This window comes from Drosophila pseudoobscura, chromosome X, assembly GCF_009870125.1.
Source record: "Drosophila pseudoobscura strain MV-25-SWS-2005 chromosome X, UCI_Dpse_MV25, whole genome shotgun sequence".
In the NCBI taxonomy this organism is placed as follows: Eukaryota; Metazoa; Arthropoda; class Insecta; order Diptera; family Drosophilidae; genus Drosophila; species Drosophila pseudoobscura.
The window spans coordinates 16,234,795-16,255,160 of NC_046683.1; the positions used below are offsets into that span (position 1 = coordinate 16,234,795).

Consider the following 20,366-nt stretch of genomic DNA (forward strand, 5'->3'; position numbering starts at 1 on the left):
AATAGAATATGCCAATGGAACATGATTAGTTTAAGAACTTCATTTAACTGAGACACGACCTACCAATCTCATCATTTCTCTGTATTCAAAGTACAAGTTTCAAGAGCCTTCACAAGGGAAGTCTTCTTCTCGGCTGCTTTCGGGCTTAACTCTATCACCTTCCGAGAGCTCATCGTCCAGATGACAATCAGGCACCGCGACCGGCGAACCCACTTTTAAGGAAAATTCCATATTTCTTTATAATTGGTAATCCCAAAAAAAAATGTCCAGAGAAAACTGAAATGAAAATTGCCAAGTCACATTATTTATCGTATACGCATCGCGAGGAGGCGGGACCGTTGCAATAACACACACACGCACACGGAAGAAGACCGACGAGTAGACGTGAGGAGTGACTGGAGGTGGATGGTGGGTGGGTGAAATGGAGCTGCATTCATAATGGCGGTCCGTACAACAGTTCCTTCCGGTCGACGCTTCTACTGTTGCTTCTATGGCCGCATGTCGCAGCGGAAGCCTGGCATTTACTGCAGGCGACAATACTTTGCTTTGCCCCCGCGGATCGACTGTTTCGAGTCGGTTCTCCCCAGCATCACGTCACTCTCTCTCTCCCTCTGTCTCTATCTCTCTATCTACTTCAAGCTTTCTCTTTCTGTCTTGCTATAGCGGTTATGAGGGTATATCCGTTTATTGTAGAGGTAGAAGATCTAGGAGACCCCAAAAGCAAGAGGGACCTAGGAACACCTTTGCTTATATCCTTAACGCTTGTACCAAGAACAGGCAGATCGGTATAGAAAAGTGGACCGACAGTAGGTATCCCATAGTCGGCGCTAAATCATTCCATTCCCACTTGTTCACTAGTGTGTGTGCTTGTGCGTGTGTTGGCATCCTGTGTGCATCGCCTGCCTTGACTCGACTCGCGTCGAGTCGTGTCATTGTGAGCGGGCATAGCACAGCAATGTAGAAGCAATATCACGCTGGGCCAGAGAAAGTGTTACTCCCTATTTGTTTATAAAAAAAGTCCCAAAGGCACTACAAAGTAGGAGGCGACGATGGGACGATGGGTTGATGGACTGCGACAGGAACCGGCACGTCCGTCCAAAGCCAAAGATGGAAAGATGTGTATAGATGCCAAGGAAAATGAACAGTGGAGAAGACTGAACGCGGAAATTTCCATATTATCAGCCACACAGTAGCAGCAGTAGAGGCGAACCGCAAATTGAAGGCGATACCTGACAATGGGTTGGAAATTGAACAAAATCTGAAAAGAAAGAAAACAAAGCATGAAAGATAGAATCTATTTTGAAAGGATACCCATTTCTTACCCTTATATTTATAGAATCTTTTGAATCAAAGTCCTCCTTCCTTCGACACCCTCAATTGTATTCCAAGCAAATGAGTCGTAGCAATCGCTCATACATGCATATGAAAGAGTACTCTCATAAGCCCCTAAACTAGACAAAATGAAATGTTAAACAACTGTCGTAATTGATGAACAAAATCGCAGAGAAAATAATGGTTAGCTGGGGAATAAAAGCTTATGGTCCCTTTTTCGTGGTCGCGAACAACAAATTTAATTAAAAACATAAACCAAAAACATAAACGAATGAATAATTCACATTATTATGATGTTGGAAAGTCCTTTCCATGCAACAGTCCGGCGTTCAATTTCTGCATTCCTGCACTACTTAACCGCACCACGAAAAATTCCGACCACAGTCAAAAACAAAACTAGACACGAATTTGCATTAGCAACAAAAAAAAAAAGTTAAGACAAAAAGTAGAGTAAGGGAATTTGTTCTTTATTATTATCATTTTAGTTTATGTTTGTTTTGTTTTTGATGTTGGTGTGACTTTTATGCAAATGGGAAATTTGAAATTTCGTTGCACAGTTTGGGCGCGCATTTAAATTGGTGTGGATCAACCTCTCCGGTCCGACCAACCCATACCCGGCACATACCCAGCAACATGCCTTAAAGGCTTTGAAAGCAATTTGTCTACACACTTTTTTTTTTGGTTTGCTTTCCAAAAAAAGATACCGAAAAAGAGTTCAATTTTTGAATATTTTGGTTGTACCTCATACAGAAAGAGGAGTACAAAGGAATTTTGAATTTTTGTAGCTGCACTAGATAGAATATTTGATTTTTAAACCATTTTAATTTTTGTTATATTATAATATTAGTACTACCATTGAAAGTGCCGTCAACATAATATGTCTTAGATAGATCCAAGAATTCTTTTTTTTTTTAATTCTTCAGAAATTGCAAAAACAAATCCTGTACAAAGGTAAATACTAATTTATAGGAATTTCGTAAAATCACTGCAAAAAACAACAAAATAAATATCAATATTAAAAAGCAAACAAAACAAAATAATTAAAATGTACTTCCCTAAGACTAGAGAACACTTCATTATGATTTGTGTGGCGTTTCCACGGAAGAGAAAAGACCTTCTTTATGTGTCAGGCCCAAGAGAGGGTATATCCATAGTCGGGACCCCCCCTTTGGGGAATTTTCAGTTCATATTTGTTCATTTTTTTGAAAACTTCCACATGACCATGCATGTATTTTGTTTTTTTTTCGGGTTTTTGGCGCGTGCGAATTTAATCAAAAGTCAAAAGAGCACACACGCTGCGTATCGGGGCTCTGAGCCAGGACATGCATCCTTCTTGCGCCCCATGCTCCTTTTCATCTCTTTTTTTATTGTGCATATGGCCTGACCCACATACCCTCGTACAAGCAAAGAGGATATATGCACACAATAGGAATAATAGTGCTTTTGCATTGCAGAAAGTACATTTTAAGTAATGATCGAAAGGTCCTTGAAGAGGCGATCAAAACTCACTGAGGATTCTCTCCGCCCCTCCACCCTCCGCATGGCGGTCGCCTGCTTCACCTGATGCTGATAATGCCCTTGTTGCTTCTGCCTCGGTGCGGTCTTACCTTTAGGCATCGAACCTGGTCCTCGCCGTCCCATATGTTTAAATTTGGAGAAATCTTCGTGTTTTTTTGGACACGCGTTCATGTTTTTAACTTCAATTTTGGTTTCTAAAATTAATAGTTTAAAATTAATCCGGGAATTTTGTATTCTCTTTTACTCACAATTTGTTTGTTTCGTTGTTGTGTCTGAATTATCTATATTTGATTGATATCGCAGTCCATCAAGGATAAATCCAGTCTTTGGACCAGATCAAAATGGTACATCTGAAGGGGAGTTGGATGTGCTTTGATATCAACTAAGCTTATGGAAGATACACAATAAGAGCATATGCACATATGTATGTATTCCGTATGTACCGGTTCTGCAGGTAGGCCAGCATCATCTCATCCACCGTGCCACAGCAATTCTTGTTCCTTCAATCGCATCGTCCTTCCTCTTGTGAATCTCATTTCGGAATGACTGGATATCACGCCATCTGTAAATTCAGGAAATTTCTAAAATTATTAATAATCCAAATACTTTTAAATAAATCTACTCCTGATGGGCGTCGGACCGATGCCAATTCTGTAACACTACTAATATAACAACGAGTATAAAGCTTTTCAAAACTTTTGACTGGCGATCCCGATCCCGAACTCCGATCTTCATCTAATATTAACTTATTTAAAACCCAACCATAGCAGTTCTTCGTATTAGAAGTCAATCATTAAGACCTTTTAATGTTTCCTGTTTTAGGGTTTCCTTTCCCTGGCATTTTGACCTCAATTTGAAAATGGTTTAGCCTTACCTTTGAATGACAGTTCGCATAGATCTAATTAATCACAATCATTGGATATACCTATGGAGAGGTAAGTGTCATCGATATGGCCTTAGAGGTTATTTGTTTCTGTAATGAAATTTCAAATCGATTTTCATTGTAGCTCAGTTACTGGATGATCCGCTTTCCGGACGCCATTCATAATGTGAATTACCGGCCTGGTCCAGTAGTAGCGACCACAGGGGGAGAGGGCAAGGACATGAAGCGACCGTAGAACGCTTACGGTTCAAAAAAAAAAGATGTAAATTGGTTTCTTTTAAATTTTTATGCTTACAATCACGTCTTCTTAGTTATTTTTTAACAGAATATGTGCCAATGGACAATATGGGAAAATGCAAATATCGTGGATCAGCCGAAGCCAGTTTATTCATCTTTGAGAGGCGGAGATCGTATACGCATTTTGAAGACCCACGGGACACCTACGAAACGATATCCGTTCCATTTAAAACTACGAATTTAAAAGGTAAAACCAAATAGTTGAAAATGCATATTTTAAACGAGGGGGAAAGGTGTGAGTCGCAGCTACAGCTGCGACACTACATTTATACCCGACACTCAGTCAGTCTGGCTCCCCTCCGACAGAGGGTGCACACATTGCACGACAAAGAGTGTGAGAGAGAGAGAGAGACAGAAAAGGAGTAAGCCCGTGGAAGGCGTTGCGTAGCCCCTGGTAATTGATTTTTTCCTTCGATCTGATCCAAATTCGGCAATGTGCTAGATATGGTCGTTCTCTATGATTCTGGTCGCTCTAGCTTTTCTAGTCTCTGAGAACTAGGCGTAAAACAAGACCGACATGGCTTTATCGAATCAGCTAATGATGCCAATGAAGAATCTGTATTCTTTAAGGGGTCGCAAACGCTTATTCTGGGTGTAACACACACATACGAAGTCCTGTCTAACTAAACTCATACATTATTTGTTATTCTTTTTATATTGTAAATGTAGGATATAAAGCTAAATTAAGATTTGTAACTGCCCCCAAGATTAGACCATGGTATCCACAGGCAATTTGTTCGTCAATGAAAGATGATCCCACCCTCAATAGCACTTCAAGCACACAACATAAATAATATAAACGAATATCTTCCTTTTCTTTATACATGTGTGAATGCGCCCAGAAATACAATGAATTTATAAAAGAGCTCTCCGCCTCCCATGCAAACTCTCAAGAACTTGTATTCAGCATTAATTGGAACTGGCTTTGTTGTCGATTCTTACATACATATTTCTCGCCACTGAATCACGAGCGGCATACAAGTTCCAATGTGCAAAAATGTCTGTTTGTCTCTGGCAATTTAATCCGGCGTTCAAAGCGAATTCGAGCGATGAATCGAAGCTCACTTTTAGAGAGGTGTGCCTTGCACTTCCCAGGTGGGTGACTCTCAATCTGAAAGTCACATAATACTAACTTATCGGTTACCTGTAAGTCCAATGAAACTTGAGTAAAGGTCAGAAAAACCAACTTGAACTTGGGGTAAATATTTGTGATCTGAAATCTGTATTCAAGATGGGGTAGATAAGCGAAAGGCTGTTGATTTTAAATTTATTCAAGTGTAAGTATAACAAAATGGTAGTGGTTTCATAGATGGTTTACAGGAAGAATTAAAGCCTCAAGAAAAATCTATTGATCTCCAGATAGAAGTGAAAATTCGAACCTTCTAGGAGGGTATTAATTTAATAGCGTTCTATGGATCGGTCTACACATTTTCTAGACTACATAACTATATAGTATTATCACGTACTTTAGGAATCCCAAACCCTTGTATTCCGCAACCCTTCTCACAGTCCAAGACACGCTCTTTGCACTGGATGTATGTTTGTATATAAATACGTGCATATAGTACATATACATACATACATGTGTATACGAGAACGATTCAACCGATTTTCTGTCTCTGTCTTTCTTGAGAAAAGTTGCGTATTGAATGAGAAATGGGAATTTGCAAATTGATGTTGACGTATTCGATGGAAAGGGGGAGAGGGTACGGGAGGGCAGTGCTTTTAAGCTTCGTTTTGCAACCGCAAGAACAGCAACAAAACATGCATAAGACCCTACCTCGCCAAAAAGCATTCGACCATTGAAATACCCCCTAAATGTGTGAAAATTCATAAACCCCTAGAAACAGATTCTGTTGGAAAAAGTTCTTGTTACTGGAAACCAAATGAGTCTGAAACCAAGCATGCCACAATTCGAAAAATGGATCCTCCTTGGGACTATCCGCTTTGAAGCATGAATCTTCCAAAGTTCAACTTGGAGAATGGAAGCCACTGTTTGATATAAGTAAATTATACATATTTATCCTCAGTGATAGCAGTCCCTGATTTCTTTTCATCTGTCAGACTTAGAGTACAGCCTTAATGGGGATGGCGTTCAGATTGATCTTATAAATTTCCAAAATATATTCAAAAAGTAATTAAAAACTTGAAAGAGTATTCCGTCTCTGGCTGTTGTGACTGTCTGTCCCACAGACAGAGTTATTGAATCTCTATCATATGTATACTAGATGTGTACTTATGTATGTACTAAAATCTAGCTCATGCTCAGCTGTAGCTAAATCTAGACATCTCGTCTGGTATCCCCCATGCTGCCCCGCAAACTGCAGGCGGGGTATTATGACAACCTGGCCTGACCGCAGGCACGAGCGCAAAAAGAGTAATACTCGTGGAAACCAGAGAGAATGCTATTGTCCAGCGCTCGAACAATACAATACCCGCTACTCAGTGGATGCCTAGGGGCAAACAAAAAAAAACACCCACTCTGGGAGAGAGAGAGCTTTGTCTCCGCAAGGCAATAAGATCATATTTTCTCTTAATTAATTGTTATAAATCGGTGTTGAGATATGTATGTGGATTTCACAGTGGTAATTTCTTGCCACCAACAACATAGCCTCCTGGCATTCGAGCAGGAAACTTAAATACAATTGAACGGTTCTGTTTGATTGGGATACATTTACACGAATTCCATATACCCTTTGTTGCTGTACGAGCAGACCGGGGTATAAAGAGCTCAACTAATTAGCGCAAGTGACTTTTGGACGTCGTCGCCGTCGCCGTCGCCGTCGCCGTAGTCGTTGTCGTTGTCGTTGCTGCTCCACTGGTCGTAGTCTCCGTTGGCGTCGTCTCTGCTGCCGTCAATTGAACCGCACCGTAGCGAAAAAACGTTGCTTGTAAAAATATTTACCATATACAAAGTAATAATAATAATAAAAAACAATTAGCACATTTTTGTGGCACACATAAAGTGTGCAAAGTGCGGCCCCGATTCACGGATACCGGTTCACAGATTCGCTTTTTTCTGTGGGGGAGGGCGGGGGGATGTGGTTAGGCGGTATTCCTCCGCTCCAGAGACAAAAGTAGATCGAGAGTGTAACTAAACATAGTACAAGTCTCCATCTTTATCTCTCACACGCACACGCACACACACACACACACAAACTCCCATACGCGTGTGTGTGTGTGTGTCTTTAATCTTTTTGAATTGAAAGAAATCTGAACGAGACTTTCTGGCTCTGGAAATTCAGAGGGTTTTTTTTTTGTGCCGGCGTCAATTTTAGTTCGAAGACGAACGGCAAACGTGTGAGACATCAAAAGCGATAACATTTTTCCAATCCCATTTATTGGAAAAAGCACGTTGAAATAATATATCAAATATTTATAAATATTTATATTTTTTTGTTGTGCGGAAAAAGTGTAAAGGAAGCGATAAGTACATACATACATGTATAAGAAATTAGACAGAGATTATAATGGAAGGCGGCCTCAGTAAATAAAATTGCAACAAAGAGACAAGTGTCTGTGGCTCCCGCTCGCTTGCCGCTCTCTCTCAGACCCTCTCTATCGCTCTCTGTTCCACAAATATTTCGTTTTGTTTTTGATAAGCATTCAGCCGCCTGATAAGCTTCGATAACAGTTAAACGGCACAGCTTCGCGCGCGCTCTTTCTCTCTCCATCACCACCTGCTCTCACGCGCTCTTTTGCTCTCGCGTACCTGCGGGATAGGCAGGAACACGCACAGTCCCCGAACAGCTGTTGCAACGAGAGTCATTCAATGACCAGCCGGTTGGAGCAACAACAAGCTAAACAAAAATAAAAAGCGACTCGAAAAAAGTGCAACAAAAAGAAGTTGGTAATATTCAAAAGAAAAGCTAAACGGAAAACCATGGGCCGTGATCGACTACCGGAGCTTTTGCAGGTAATAATAAACGATGGTGGTGAATGAGGTAACAGCTAATTAGTTGTAGGCACCGTGGGCCCCATAAGCCACTTTGTAAACATCAAACATCGGTTTCAAAAGCACTACACCGCAAATCAGAATACTTCTTTGATTAAGAATTACTGCTTGCTTTTCGGTTCCAAATGTACCAATCATAAACTATGCTGTTCTTATGTATATAATCACATCACTAAAATAATTCAAGAATTCTACAAGAGTTATATTTAAAAAAACAAGGAATAACCATTGTCATATGAATTCACAGAACATATAAATTTGTTTTGCTTTTCAACGCTATCTTTATTTAAAGTCTGTCTTTCATTTGATAATCATTAATATTTTCATTTTCGTAAAACATTAAATTAAAAATAAAAGAAAATACATCAGACTACATACGAATGCTATTCAGTACCAAGAATTGGTTGATGAGACTTGCAAGCTCTTCTCTGGAAAAGTTGTCGTTTGTTTTTATGCGCACTCTTTCCACTGTGACCGATCGCTCATCTTTTTTTCTCCACCACTATTTCTCGCACTCTCTTTGTGCCTTGAAGAGGCCCCCCGATGGTATGGAGGGTGGGGTGTTAAATATTTATCAGATTCCCCATAGACAACAGCGATAAAGTAGCCCCATACGGCACATCGCACTTGCCCGATGCCGTACCCCATACCTCCCCCACTGTCCCACACTTTTGGCACTAAGTGAGTTTCAGTTTTGAAGTCATTTTTATTGTACTTTTACACGGCGCCAGGTTGGGCAAGAGAAACAAAAAAAACAAACGGAAACAGTAGCAGAAGTCGTAAAAATCAATAATAAAATTGTCTTATTCTCACAGTTGTGAAGAGCGTTTCTTAGAGATCACATTTCAGTTATTCTTGTTCTCCCTTCTTTCCCGGCAGCGCTCGCTGAGCTCTCAATCGAGCTCCTCGTCTAACGGTTCACTCCTACTCAACGTGTACAGTGCGACAACAGAGTACAGCAACAGTAACAGCGACAGCGCAAACAGTTATAGCATCAATAGCACCACCACCACCAGCAACAACAACAGCAACAACAATAACAGCAGCGAGAGCAAGGATCGAGGGAGCAAGGACCGAGGGAGCACGAAAATGGCGCAATATGGAGCCAATGTAGACGACATTCTTAATCCGGTAAGTAGAGAGCGCAAGCTCTATCCCGAACGTATGCGCTCTCCTCTCTATCTCTGTCTCCAAGCCATCCTTTTCTCAAGAAATACTAACAATTAGCTTGCTATAACTAAAGCGTCCTTTTTCTCTCACTCTTTCCCTTTTACACACTCCACTCTATATCACTCTTTAGTCCTTTATTTTTTGGAGCCTTCTTTATTCGTATGAATCAGTTTTGTATTACTCAATCGACGCGTGAACTCGTGATAAGCAAAAAAAAATACATACATATATGTATATACATATGTATGTATGTACCTTTTTTGCCATACATTTTCCTATTTTTTATGAACACGACTGACACCGCCACACCCACTCACTTATCACCCACGAGGTTCCGGCGGTGTATTGCTCCCAATCCCATGTAAACAAAGATTTTTGCACTTGGTAACCAACAAGCGACAGAGAATTGTGAATTTTGCAAAAAGCAGTAAAAGAAAGAGAGGCTGTAAATATTTGCAGCTCAAAAGTATGCCCGAATACACCAGGTACATTATGTACAGGGTGAATCTGGCCATGACCATTCCCATGCAACGCTCTTACAATGCTTATACATATGTAGGTTTATACCAAGGTTCGGCCAACCTTTTTAGACGAAACCAACAGGCACAATTTAACAAACTTCCCAGGTTTTAAAGAGCTACTTATATTTTTGTTTCAATATTATGGTATTTGATTAGGATTATGTACATGTACATATACATTTTTTATTTTAAATATAAAATAATATAACATCGAAAGATCCGTAGGTGTCCGACCCTTGCCTTAGACATATCCAAAAAAGTACTAAAAATACTAGTAAAACTAAAACAAGCTACAACCAATTATAATTAATTTATGAACGATATACATATGTATAGCGAAGATAATAATATGAGTTAAGAGTGCACCAAGCATAAGGAAGATTCGAATTATTGTGTGTCCACATTGCATCCACTGCTATGAAAAGAAAACAATTAAAAAACATTTCAAAGATTCCATTTGTGCGTCTTGCCTCTTCGTTTAAACGTTGTGCGTCCTTTTCTGAGCGCACTCATTTACTCAAACCCTATCGGGTGTCAATTGAGTGGTTAATTCAAAAACATCTAATAAATATTTATAAAATACCCAACTTCTCTTTGCAGTACTCGCAGATTCGGTTGCAGCTCTCACAGATTGCCGCCAATCTGGAGGCCATGAACCGCATGACTCAAACCATCAATCTGCGCACATTTAATGGTAAATATCAGTTTAACACTTTTTGAGTCGATATTGATTTGGTTCGCGTTCCCTTCCAGAAAACGAGATGGATGATCTGCACAATAAAAACTTGCGCCTTGGTAATCAGTTGATGAGCCGCTTCAGGGATTTCAAGACCAACCTGCCGCCAGAGAACGACTATAGCCTGGAAGCGAGAATGAAACGAACCCTTTTCTATGGCCTATATCAGACGTACATCAATTTGTGGCAGAAGAACGAGCTCTTTCTACAAAACTATGAGCTGAAAATAAAAAAGAACCTGCGCCTGCACACAAAAATCAGTAAGTAAGAGGGCGAAAAGCAGATAGAACCAATGTGGAGGTAATCGCTTGTTTGTTTTAGTCAATTCGGAGGCCAGCGAGCAGGAAATCGAGCTGCTCATGGAGAACAAGACCACCAAACTCTTCGTGGACAATGTGAGTACAGCCCCAGCTGAAGTGACAACTTGATGCATATTTTTCGATTCGATACAGTTCCTGCAAGAAACAGAAAAAGAGAGGCAGACCCTTCGTGATCTCATGGATAGATTCAACGAGCTGCGTAAGCTAGAGAAGTCCATTGAGGATGTACACGCCCTGTTTATGCGCATCCAAACGTTGGTGATGGAGCAGAGTGAAACGATACAGCGCGTGGAGTTCCATGCCCAACAGGCTACACTATATGTGGACAAGGGTGCCGTGGAGCTCGATCAGGCCGAGAAGCACCAGAAGAAGGCGCGGAAGGTGAGGTGAACTAACAATTACAGTTGCTGGCCTGAAACGGTACTCACCTCGCCACTCTCGTTTCTTGTTGTTTTTTGCAGAAAAAGATAATGCTCATTACTATACTCGTTGCTGTGCTGCTAGTATTACTATTTGTTGGTATTTATTTGTAAGAGGCCACATCAAAATAATGAACTTTTTTCACTACGTTTAAGATTTAAGCTAAGAAAATACAACTAAAATAAACAAATCAAAACAAAAACCACAATATGGCGCTTCATGCTGAAATATCATAACGGAAGATGTGTGTGTGTGCGTGTGTCGGTTTGCCACATTGCATTCTGCTGTGGCAACGCCAACTCTCGAGAACATTCTACGAGGGCAAATATCGCAAAAAACTAATAGTTTTAAATAAGAAAAATAAACAACACACACAAACAAAAGTATTGCTTGCATTTCCCGCGGTTAAACTTATCGATAAATGGCAATTATGGCGAGATTATGGGAGTGTGCCGCCGTAATATAGCAAACGCCTAGGTCCCGATTCCCAGCCACATTTTGCACAAGAATATATGTATAAGAAATACACTTAATTTCACTCATGCCATAAGCAAACAAACAAAAAAGACTCCAAACAGAGGTAGCGCGATCGGCGAAAGTGTTTTTTCCACTTAATTTCGCAAGGAAAAGAGAAAGGTATAAGTAAACCACAAATTTGCTTTCAAAAGCAAATAATTCCCCAAAAACACTTGCCATTGGGATTACCTTGTATGTTGTTTAATTGTCGCGCCAGTCTGCCGAACAGAGTTGCTATCGCGCCTAACAGAACTCTGTTGATTGTTGAACATTACAGCTCGAGCGCATTACAGCACATTTGTAGCGCCCAAGCGCACGGCTTTTGTTTTGGAACAGTGTGCTGTTAAGCGACATCAACATCCCTAGCGTCTATAACTATTTTTTTTTTATAGTGAACCATCCGAATTTGCATGTCTGCTATTTAGGTAAGTGGAGCGACAACAACACCAGACGGCAGCTAAAACAACCAGCAATTCATTGAGCTAATGGAAGTGGCCAGCAGGGCGGTGACGATAGCCAAACATTCGCTTAATTCCCCTCTCGCCAAGCGCCATTTTTTGCTTTTCATGCTAAATCTGACCAGATAGACAACGCAATATCCGTGTGGTTCGTCTAATTGCAGGCAACGATTCCATTCCGGTGGTGGCCCATGCGAGTGGCATAAAATGGAAGAAATGTGTAAGAATGTGAAATCCGCCTCCCTTGGATCAGTAGCTGGTGCTGGAGGAGTAGCAGCAGTTGCTCCCGTTGCTTCCCATGAGACTGACGTCTTCACTGCCCCCGCCCTTGTGCATCAGCACAATGGCAAGGGAGTGCACTTCAAGCTGGCGCCGCCCACAGTCCCAGCCACGGCCGCCGAGCCTGTGGAGGAGCTACTGGGGTCTGTCATCACACACAATTGCCCCGGGACGCGTGCCAGTGCCCGGGTGATACAGAAAATGAAGCAAGACCAGACCCGCCCAATGACGCCGCCGCCCCCTGAAAAGGAGCACACCAAGAAGGAGGAGAAGCCCACCCAGAAGACACCATCCCAGATAAGGACAGGCAATGGTCGGACGTCCTGGACGAATGTCGAACGGAATTGCTTCTTTGATGCGTTGAACGAGTTTGGCAAGGACTTTGAGGCGGTGGCCAACTGCATCAATGCGAAGCTAAAGCGCCGCAATGCCAACAGCGAATACAGCTTCAAGACTAAGGATCAAGTGCGCCAGCACTACTATCAGACCTATCACAAAATCTGCAAATATGTGAGGTACTCGGATGGTAAGACGAAAAGCCTGAATATCAATCTTTAGCCTTTTGGTAACGCTTCCATTACTTTCTCTCTCTGTAGAGCTGAAGAAGCTCGCCCAGGAACTGTATACGCTGATCAACTATGGCGAAATGCGTCGCAAGCTACAGTTCCTCACCGAGAAGCATTTCATGAAGCTGAAGCCGCTCATCTACCAGGGCCAGATCACCATCCGCTGCAAGGGCAAGAACATACGCATTAAGACGCCCTCCTGCAAGGCTCTGCGTCGTCTCAATCAGCTCGATGGCAAGTCTCAATACATTACTGAACCTCTTCCTACAGCCAAAAACTCATTTGCGCATCTCTACTTTAGACTCGCTGGAAGACATACGCCTGCCCAGCAAGGTGGAGGTGCTGCTGAGTCCAGCCAACATGGAGACCTTTGGCCGTGTCCAATCGTTGGCTCAGAATCCCAGAGGTCGCATTATTGTGCCGCTGCACAAGAAGCTTCTGAGTTTCATCAAGATATTTGAGTACAAATGGCGCAGTGCCACCCAGCGACTGAACGAGCAGAAGTCTTCTCTGTATCCCAACATCTCGGCCACTGCCAGCAACACCACCACCGCCGCCAGCACCCCCACACCCAGCACCAACAACGAACCAGAGCAACCGCAGCAGCAGCCACCGACGACACCCGTGGAGCCATCACTATGCTTCCAGCCCAAGCCGGGTGTGGCCATCCATCGGCCCTTGCTGAATATCACTGCCCACCTGAACAGCATTGACATCTGCCTGACCGCCTACGAGGAGCGTATCGGCGTTAAAGTGCGCAGCGAGACCCTGGGCAATACTGCGGCGGTGGCGGTGGCCGCGAGCAAGCGACCACGCACCGAGAGCGGATCAGAGAAGCGTTCACCGGAGGCCAAGAAGCCTAAGACCGGAGCCAATCCGGTTCTTGAGAAGTCCCTGGACGAGGCGGTTGTGGCCCCCGAAAACAACAATGTGAAGCTGGAAGATGTGAAAATGGAAGTTGTGAAGCTGGAGGTGTGCAGCGGCGACGAGCTGGTCGAGGACACGAAGGAGTTCCTTCCTTCCGGTGAAGCGGCAATCATCACCTCAGCTGTGGCTTCAGCACCACCGCCACCACCAACATCAATACTGCTGCCGCAACCGCCAGCTACAGTGCCAGCTTCAGCACCGGCTCTGCCAGTACCAGCGCCAGTGGCAGTGGCAGTGCCTACACCGCCAGTGGCTCGCTCCAAGCGCAAGGAGGCAAAAGAGGCGGCTGCAGCCGCTGCTGCCCGAAACTTTAAGCCGCTGCTGAGCGATAACATTATCAAACGGATGCGCCGAGGCTGGACCGTGTCGAATGCGGCGGATATAACCATTGGGGATTTGTATGTGGTGCTGGGACAGGATTCCAAGGTGGAGCTGGAGTATTACTGGTGCGAGACAGAGATAGTGTCCCACTCGCACTCCTCCTCTGTGCCGGCGACCACGACCACATCAGCCACATCGGCCACGTCGCTTCCATACAATACCAATGACTGTGATAGCGTGGAACGCGTCAAGGCCGTGACCACATCGACGGTAAGCAATAAGCTGAAGCATCTCCTGCTCGTGGCCAATCTCAGTGAGCGTGTGCGCAAGCGTCAGTGCAACTGTGGCCATACCTGCGATCGCAAGCGAGACCTGATGAACAAGGCCCAGCAATTGGCGGGAGCCAACGAAGCTGCCGCCGCCGGCGAGGGCACTTTCCGTACGCCCATGCTGCCGGTGCGACGTCCCATAGCCAATTTCGTTGATCCAGTGCGTCAGCTATCGGCGGTGAGTTTTTTTTTCTGCACCAACAACCCCAACACCAGGCCAAGCTTACACTCTATTTCCCTTTCACACGCAGCTCACGCGCCAGAAGCTCAACCGGCAGGTTCTGGTACATCGACGGCTCCTCCTGCCCGGCTCAGGGGCTAGCGGACCCGGTCGTCCCTACGACCAGCTGAGTGTGCGTCAGCTGCACAACGGACTCTTCGAGCCGATTGAACGTGCTGGGCTTACCACTGGCATCCCCATGTCATCCAGATTCAGCGGGGAGGAGCAGCATCATCAGCACACTGAGACAGACTCCATTCCGGCCATGGATGCTGGAGCCAGCCGCGGACCAGCGAGAGATATGCCAAATTTGGATATTGTTCCGCCATCAGCAATAGCAGACACGCTGCCAGAGGCAGCTCAAGATGAGAGCACAAGTGAGTGGCAGGTCCCCAAAGGCGCTGTGGGTGTTCCCCAGATCTTCAAGAATTAAATGTAACTTCCTTGGCAGCACAAAACTTCTTTCGTGGCAGCATGAGTCCGATGCATTTGCTGCGGGATTCCACCTCGAATGCGCGCTGGCTGGAGGAAAACATCAATGACTTCTCGCTGACCTCATTGCTTGGACATTTAGATGAGATAGATGCCACCAGGGACATAATAGTGAGGCTGAACAAACCCTTCAAAAGAACCTTCTATACTTATGAATTCTTTAATTTTAATTGTGCCAGGACCCCTCCTCCAGCATGTCCGTGATCAGCGAGAGCAGCGTGGACTTTCGTCACAAGTTCCAGGAGATTGCCGCACTGCTGCAACAGCAGGAGAAGGATTAGCAGCGGCCGCAGAAGTACCCGAGTGTGCCTGCAACTTTTTTCCATTTACGCATAAAACGAAAATAATTTTTTTTTTTTATGAATACTGATATTATTATTCCTTCGCTTCATATTTTATGAATTAACATTAATGGGTTTATTTTTTTTTTGTAACGATACTTTTTGTGATGATATATCGTATATGTATATATTTGTATGGATACATGTTTATAATTACTTATGTGTACTCGTACAATATCTATTCTCATTTTATTTCTGCCAAGTATTACACGCAAGCACTCACATTGTTCTGTAACATTTATATTTTATTTATTTTATTACATAACATTAACCGTATGTATCGAACGACGAACTACACAACAAAAGAGTAAAACAACAACATTCATATTTTGTAACTTATCCCAAAAAGTAATTCATATTCACGGACTGGTCCTCCCCCATTCCCCATCCGTATTGAGATTCGCGCGCCATTCATATAACCTCGAGAGTGTACAAGTCCATTAATGCTTGTCTTGCCTTCCGTAGCGACCTCTCCTACCTCTCCCTCTTGTTAAGGCTAGACACACACACACATATAACTATATATTGGGCAAGAAATGGATAACCGGAGTCGTTGATTTGACCTCTGTAACTCTTTACGTATGAAAATTGTTATAAAAATGGCAAATAGCTAAAATAAAGAAACAAAATCCAAACTCTAATACTCTACAAGACCTCTGTGCTAGCTTGTACTTACTGGTATCTAGGACAGAAATCATATACCTATCTAGTGGGACACCGGCTCTTCGTAAACAAATTGCCTCCTTCTTTTCTTATCGAAATAATTACAGTTCTTGGCCACGAGTAAGGAACTAAGTGTTATAGAAGTACATACCTAGTCATAACAAATAGCACAGGGCTACCCAAAGGAAAACTTTTGAATGCACTTAACACGACACAATTATTGGGTCGTAGGCCTAGTGGGGTATAATAATCTAGGAAATTACGCTTTCGAAGATATTAAATCTTGAATAAATATCTAAAAAAAAACAAAAGAAAATTCAAAAATTGAAATTTTATATACCAAGGACGGAAACTCCCTCCACTGGGAAGTGCTCACCATAGCATTCATTGGTAGATACCACTGCAGCGCCTGTGCTCATTTTAGAGGTGGAGAATGTCAAACTACCGATCTACACATAAGCCGAATTGGTCAAGGCGCTGACCAAAGAGAATCCCAACATCCCAGAAGAAGTTTCCTGCTTATAAATTTTTTTTTTTGGTGAGAAAGCCTTCTTCATACGCAACGATTCGGGTGCCTTCCTTTCAGCCGAAGAGCCAGGGGAACTGCAAAGTATCCTAGAAAAACACACATGTCGATGCAGAACTAACAAAATTGAAGAAAAACTAGAGAGTTATAGCTCTGAATTGAAGTATGAAAGATATCCATTAGGCCCCCAACATCATCCTAATGTAGCATCATCTTTCCTTAGTTCAAAATAGTGTAACCCGCAAATACCCCGACTGGGACTACCCCGACTACACTGGGAGGTCATTGGCACTGATCTCTGAATCTCTTAAGTGCCATAAGGAAATACGCACTCCAAATATACGGCATTACTGCAAAAGGTAACATATGCAACAGTATAATTCGTAATTCGTACGGAAAGAGATCTAAGGGTTCCTTAGTGGGTGATGTTGTAAATATGATAAATTTCAACGAGGTTAAGCTGCCACTATGGGTAGCACAAAAACCTGTTAACAAAATATAACAACAAATTGTAATACAAGCCTTTTTCAATTTTGATCGCACCTGTCATGAGAGATGAAAAGAACAAAGAAAGAAAGAGAGGAACGACGACCGCTTGATATGCTTTACTATTGGTTCTTGCACATCGTTTATCTACTTTCCCCCTAAAGATCAAAAGATGATTCCAATTTTATAATATTTCGCTCCATTTTTTCCACTATATGTCGCTCTCTCCCCATTATATCAAGCTTTCCTCCGCAAGAGAGAGCACACGGCATGAGAAAGAGTGCGTGGGAGAGAGAGAGAGAGAGGGAATGAGTAAGCTCGTGGAAGGGGTTTGGGTAGCCACTGCAATGATCCAGATTTTCAGAATATGATTCAAAATTGTGGATGCCCCAGAAATTTTCATCTGACAGACAGACACGACTTTATCGACCCGGCTATTGATGCTGATCAAGACAACATGTAGTTTATGGGGTCGGAAAGCTTCCTTCTGGGTGTTATATACATCTTCTTCCACCACAAAACTAATATATGTACACATATACTCTTTGAGTACTGGGTATATGAAGAGGTAGATACGGCGCAGCTCTAACCGATCGTTTTTTAGAAAGTTTAGGTAGTCATTGGGCAACGCTGGGATCATGGTTCAGTTCTGAGTATAAACAGCTTTTGATAAGGAGGGAGTCCTCTTCGGTGGTGCGACCAGTTAACACCTGGTCCTTGGTGGTACGCATCAAGGCAGCTGGAGTGACCACAAAGGAATTGATCCAGAAGGTCGCGAAGAAGGTGGGAACGTTCTTGGGTTTTTGAATTTATACAAAGCATTTTAGGGGCTTATCGCAGATTTTAAAGATGGTTCCGGCCAAAAAAACTTAATCATTATCTCGTGTAACGTAACGTAAAAATAATTAACAAATTAACATGAATAAACGCCTTTAGTTCTCCTCGTCGTACTCCAGAGACGACTCCTCCATGGCCGCTGTTTTCTTCGACTTCATGTGGACATTGAGGGATATCTGTCGCTTGAAGGTTTTGCCACAATCGAGACACTTGAAGGGACGCTCGTTGGAATGGACCAGCATGTGGCGTGTCAGATCGGAGCTGTTGGCAAAGCTGCGCTTGTGACAGACCTGGCACTCGTGGGGCTTCTCCTGGCTGTGGCATCGCTTGTGGGCAATAAGGTTGCTCGAGTAGCGGAAGGAGCGATGGCAGATGTCGCAGGTGTGCGGCTTCTCGCCGGTGTGGGTCAGCATGTGCTTCTTGTAGCCGGACTTCTGGGTGAGCCGCTTGCCGCATAGGGTGCACTGGTATGGCTTGACCCCTTTGTGGGCGAGCATGTGGGTGCGCAGCGACGAGGCCTGCCGATAGAACTTACCGCATATGTTACACGTATTGGGATTATTTGGATCGTGAGTCGTTATGTGCCCATCAAAGGCGTTGCGTGTCTTGAATGACTCCCCGCAAATCGTGCACTCGAAGGGCTTGGCATCGCCATGCAGTTGCATGTGGTACTTGAACGAGTTGGATGTGCTCAGCTGCTTGTTGCAGATCTGCAGCCAGATTACAAATTAGTCAAATCAAAAACTACTTGTTTTCTGTTTTTTCAGGCTCTCACCTTACACTGCAGCAGATCGGAGATTGGCTTTGGTCTTCTGGCTCGGGCAGCGGTTGCTGCTGGCTGCTGCTCTTCCTCACTGGTGTCCTCCTGAGCCAGCTCCTCTACTTCCTCTTCCTTCTCCTCCTCCCGCTGCTGCTCCTGCACTTCGACAACCTCGTATAGATCTTCTGGAATGTGGCTTGCCATGTGCATATCATCTTCAGGCATTTCCTCAATAATGTCGCAGCCCACTAGCACGTTGCTCTCTTCTTGTTCTTCCTCGACTATTTCCAGATCATTATTGAGCTCTGCTGCGTGATGTTCATTCAGTTTCACCCCATTTATTGGCAGGCTGGCACAGCGCTTTTCATGACGTTCCCTTAGGAACTGATCTATGTTGCGGGCCTTCTGCTTGAACTCCATGACCTGCTCGAGATTCGTTGCGCAGCTGCCGCATATGTGGTCTGGCATAAAGTCCTCCTCCTCGAGCACATCCACGCTAACGCAGTAGCTAAGGACCCTGGCCAGCGTTGTGATTTGGCCACATATCCTGTTTGGTTTGAATAGAGAGAAGCTGTTCGGGGAGGGGACATAGCAGACACGACATGTGCGCGCAACGCGAGTGCCGGATCGCAATACCACATTCGATGACATTTTTTGACTTATTTCACCTTTTGTGCACAAGATTTGTTTATATTTTCCTTCAAGGGACAAAAAACAGCAGCAGCGTCCTGTGCTGCCAGATCGCGCTTCTATGCTCTCAGCTGATTGGAACGATATATCGTATTCAGTCGATAGATTCGTAAGCCGGTTGTTGGGATTTGCTCTCCATACCCTAGGAAAGAGGATATTCTAGAGTCGAGGCCATGTTTGTCATCCCAGGCTCCATTGGATGCAGCAGCTAGTCAGTCTCTGTTATAAAGATATTTCAAGGAAATTTTCAGTTTATGGTGTTCTTACCGATCGAGATATATATTAATATAGGAAACTAATAAAATCCATAAATGGTCTAAGACATGTCAATCTGAGAAAATGTCATCAGTGATATTTTAAATCAGCTTGAAAAACAAACGTTTAATATGAATTGAAGGAAATTGGGTATAAATATGTCTATAGCGTATACCTGTTGAACAGCAACCATGACGTGATGTTCCATAAACACTTACGTTTCATTCCGTGCACACTTACGTTTTATTCTTTAACCTTCTTATTTTACCTTATTTTAGACACAATCAAATAACACGGAGAACTTAATATTAACATATGTTTTAGAAAATTGATGCATCAATCCGATAAAATTATGTGCTTACGGCTGAAGGTCCTAGCTAGCTAGCAATATTAAGCCGAATATCAAAATCGTGGAATACGATTTTCGATCATGGACAGAAAAAGTTTAACACATTGCCGACCAGTGAAACTTGAAGAATTTTAGCGCAGTTCTGGTGAAAGATATCGTGGTAATTTTTTTAAGCAAATATAAAGGATATGATGGACCT

The 20,366-nt window shown here is 43.2% G+C and overlaps 3 protein-coding genes and 1 long non-coding RNA gene across 7 annotated transcripts; 2 read left to right on the forward strand and 2 right to left on the reverse strand.

Annotated features, from left to right (window-relative positions):
• Nucleotides 1-3,028: 3,028 nt before the first annotated feature.
• Nucleotides 3,029-11,297, reverse strand: LOC26533167 (uncharacterized). Of its 2 annotated transcripts, XR_004469940.1 has the most exons (5): nucleotides 11,161-11,296; nucleotides 3,725-3,823; nucleotides 3,294-3,412; nucleotides 3,099-3,232; nucleotides 3,029-3,044 (listed from the first exon to the last, which is right to left on the reverse strand). It is a non-coding gene; the product is annotated as an uncharacterized lncRNA (long non-coding RNA). The 2 variants fall into 2 exon arrangements; XR_004469941.1 differs by lacking the exon at nucleotides 3,725-3,823 and having other exon boundaries at nucleotides 11,161-11,297.
• Nucleotides 6,903-11,360, forward strand: Syx4 (Syntaxin 4). 3 transcript variants are annotated; one of them, XM_033382715.1, is made up of 8 exons: nucleotides 6,903-6,921; nucleotides 7,754-7,946; nucleotides 8,865-9,116; nucleotides 10,277-10,370; nucleotides 10,430-10,672; nucleotides 10,734-10,807; nucleotides 10,865-11,113; nucleotides 11,194-11,360. In XM_033382715.1, the coding sequence occupies exons 2-8, from the start codon at nucleotides 7,914-7,916 to the stop codon at nucleotides 11,263-11,265; spliced, it is 1,017 nt and encodes a 338-aa protein (XP_033238606.1). In that variant the 5' UTR covers nucleotides 6,903-6,921; nucleotides 7,754-7,913; the 3' UTR covers nucleotides 11,266-11,360. The 3 variants fall into 3 exon arrangements, with proteins under 3 accessions (XP_033238606.1, XP_001354648.3, XP_015041530.2); XM_001354612.4 differs by lacking the exon at nucleotides 6,903-6,921 and adding an exon at nucleotides 6,927-6,945; XM_015186044.2 differs by lacking the exon at nucleotides 6,903-6,921 and having other exon boundaries at nucleotides 7,216-7,946; nucleotides 10,865-11,118.
• Nucleotides 11,361-11,950: 590 nt separating this feature from the next.
• crm (cramped chromatin regulator) lies at nucleotides 11,951-16,236 on the forward strand. The gene is made up of 7 exons (XM_001354611.4): nucleotides 11,951-12,093; nucleotides 12,291-12,931; nucleotides 13,002-13,205; nucleotides 13,273-14,726; nucleotides 14,800-15,145; nucleotides 15,220-15,371; nucleotides 15,440-16,236. The coding sequence occupies exons 2-7, from the start codon at nucleotides 12,334-12,336 to the stop codon at nucleotides 15,539-15,541; spliced, it is 2,856 nt and encodes a 951-aa protein (XP_001354647.4). The 5' UTR covers nucleotides 11,951-12,093; nucleotides 12,291-12,333; the 3' UTR covers nucleotides 15,542-16,236.
• LOC6901256 (zinc finger protein 771) lies at nucleotides 15,681-19,789 on the reverse strand. The gene is made up of 2 exons (XM_002133921.3): nucleotides 18,889-19,789; nucleotides 15,681-18,823 (listed from the first exon to the last, which is right to left on the reverse strand). Exons 1-2 carry the CDS (start codon nucleotides 19,522-19,524, stop codon nucleotides 18,209-18,211), a joined length of 1,251 nt encoding a protein of 416 aa, XP_002133957.2. The 5' UTR covers nucleotides 19,525-19,789; the 3' UTR covers nucleotides 15,681-18,208.
• Between the last annotated feature and the right edge of the window lie 577 nt (nucleotides 19,790-20,366).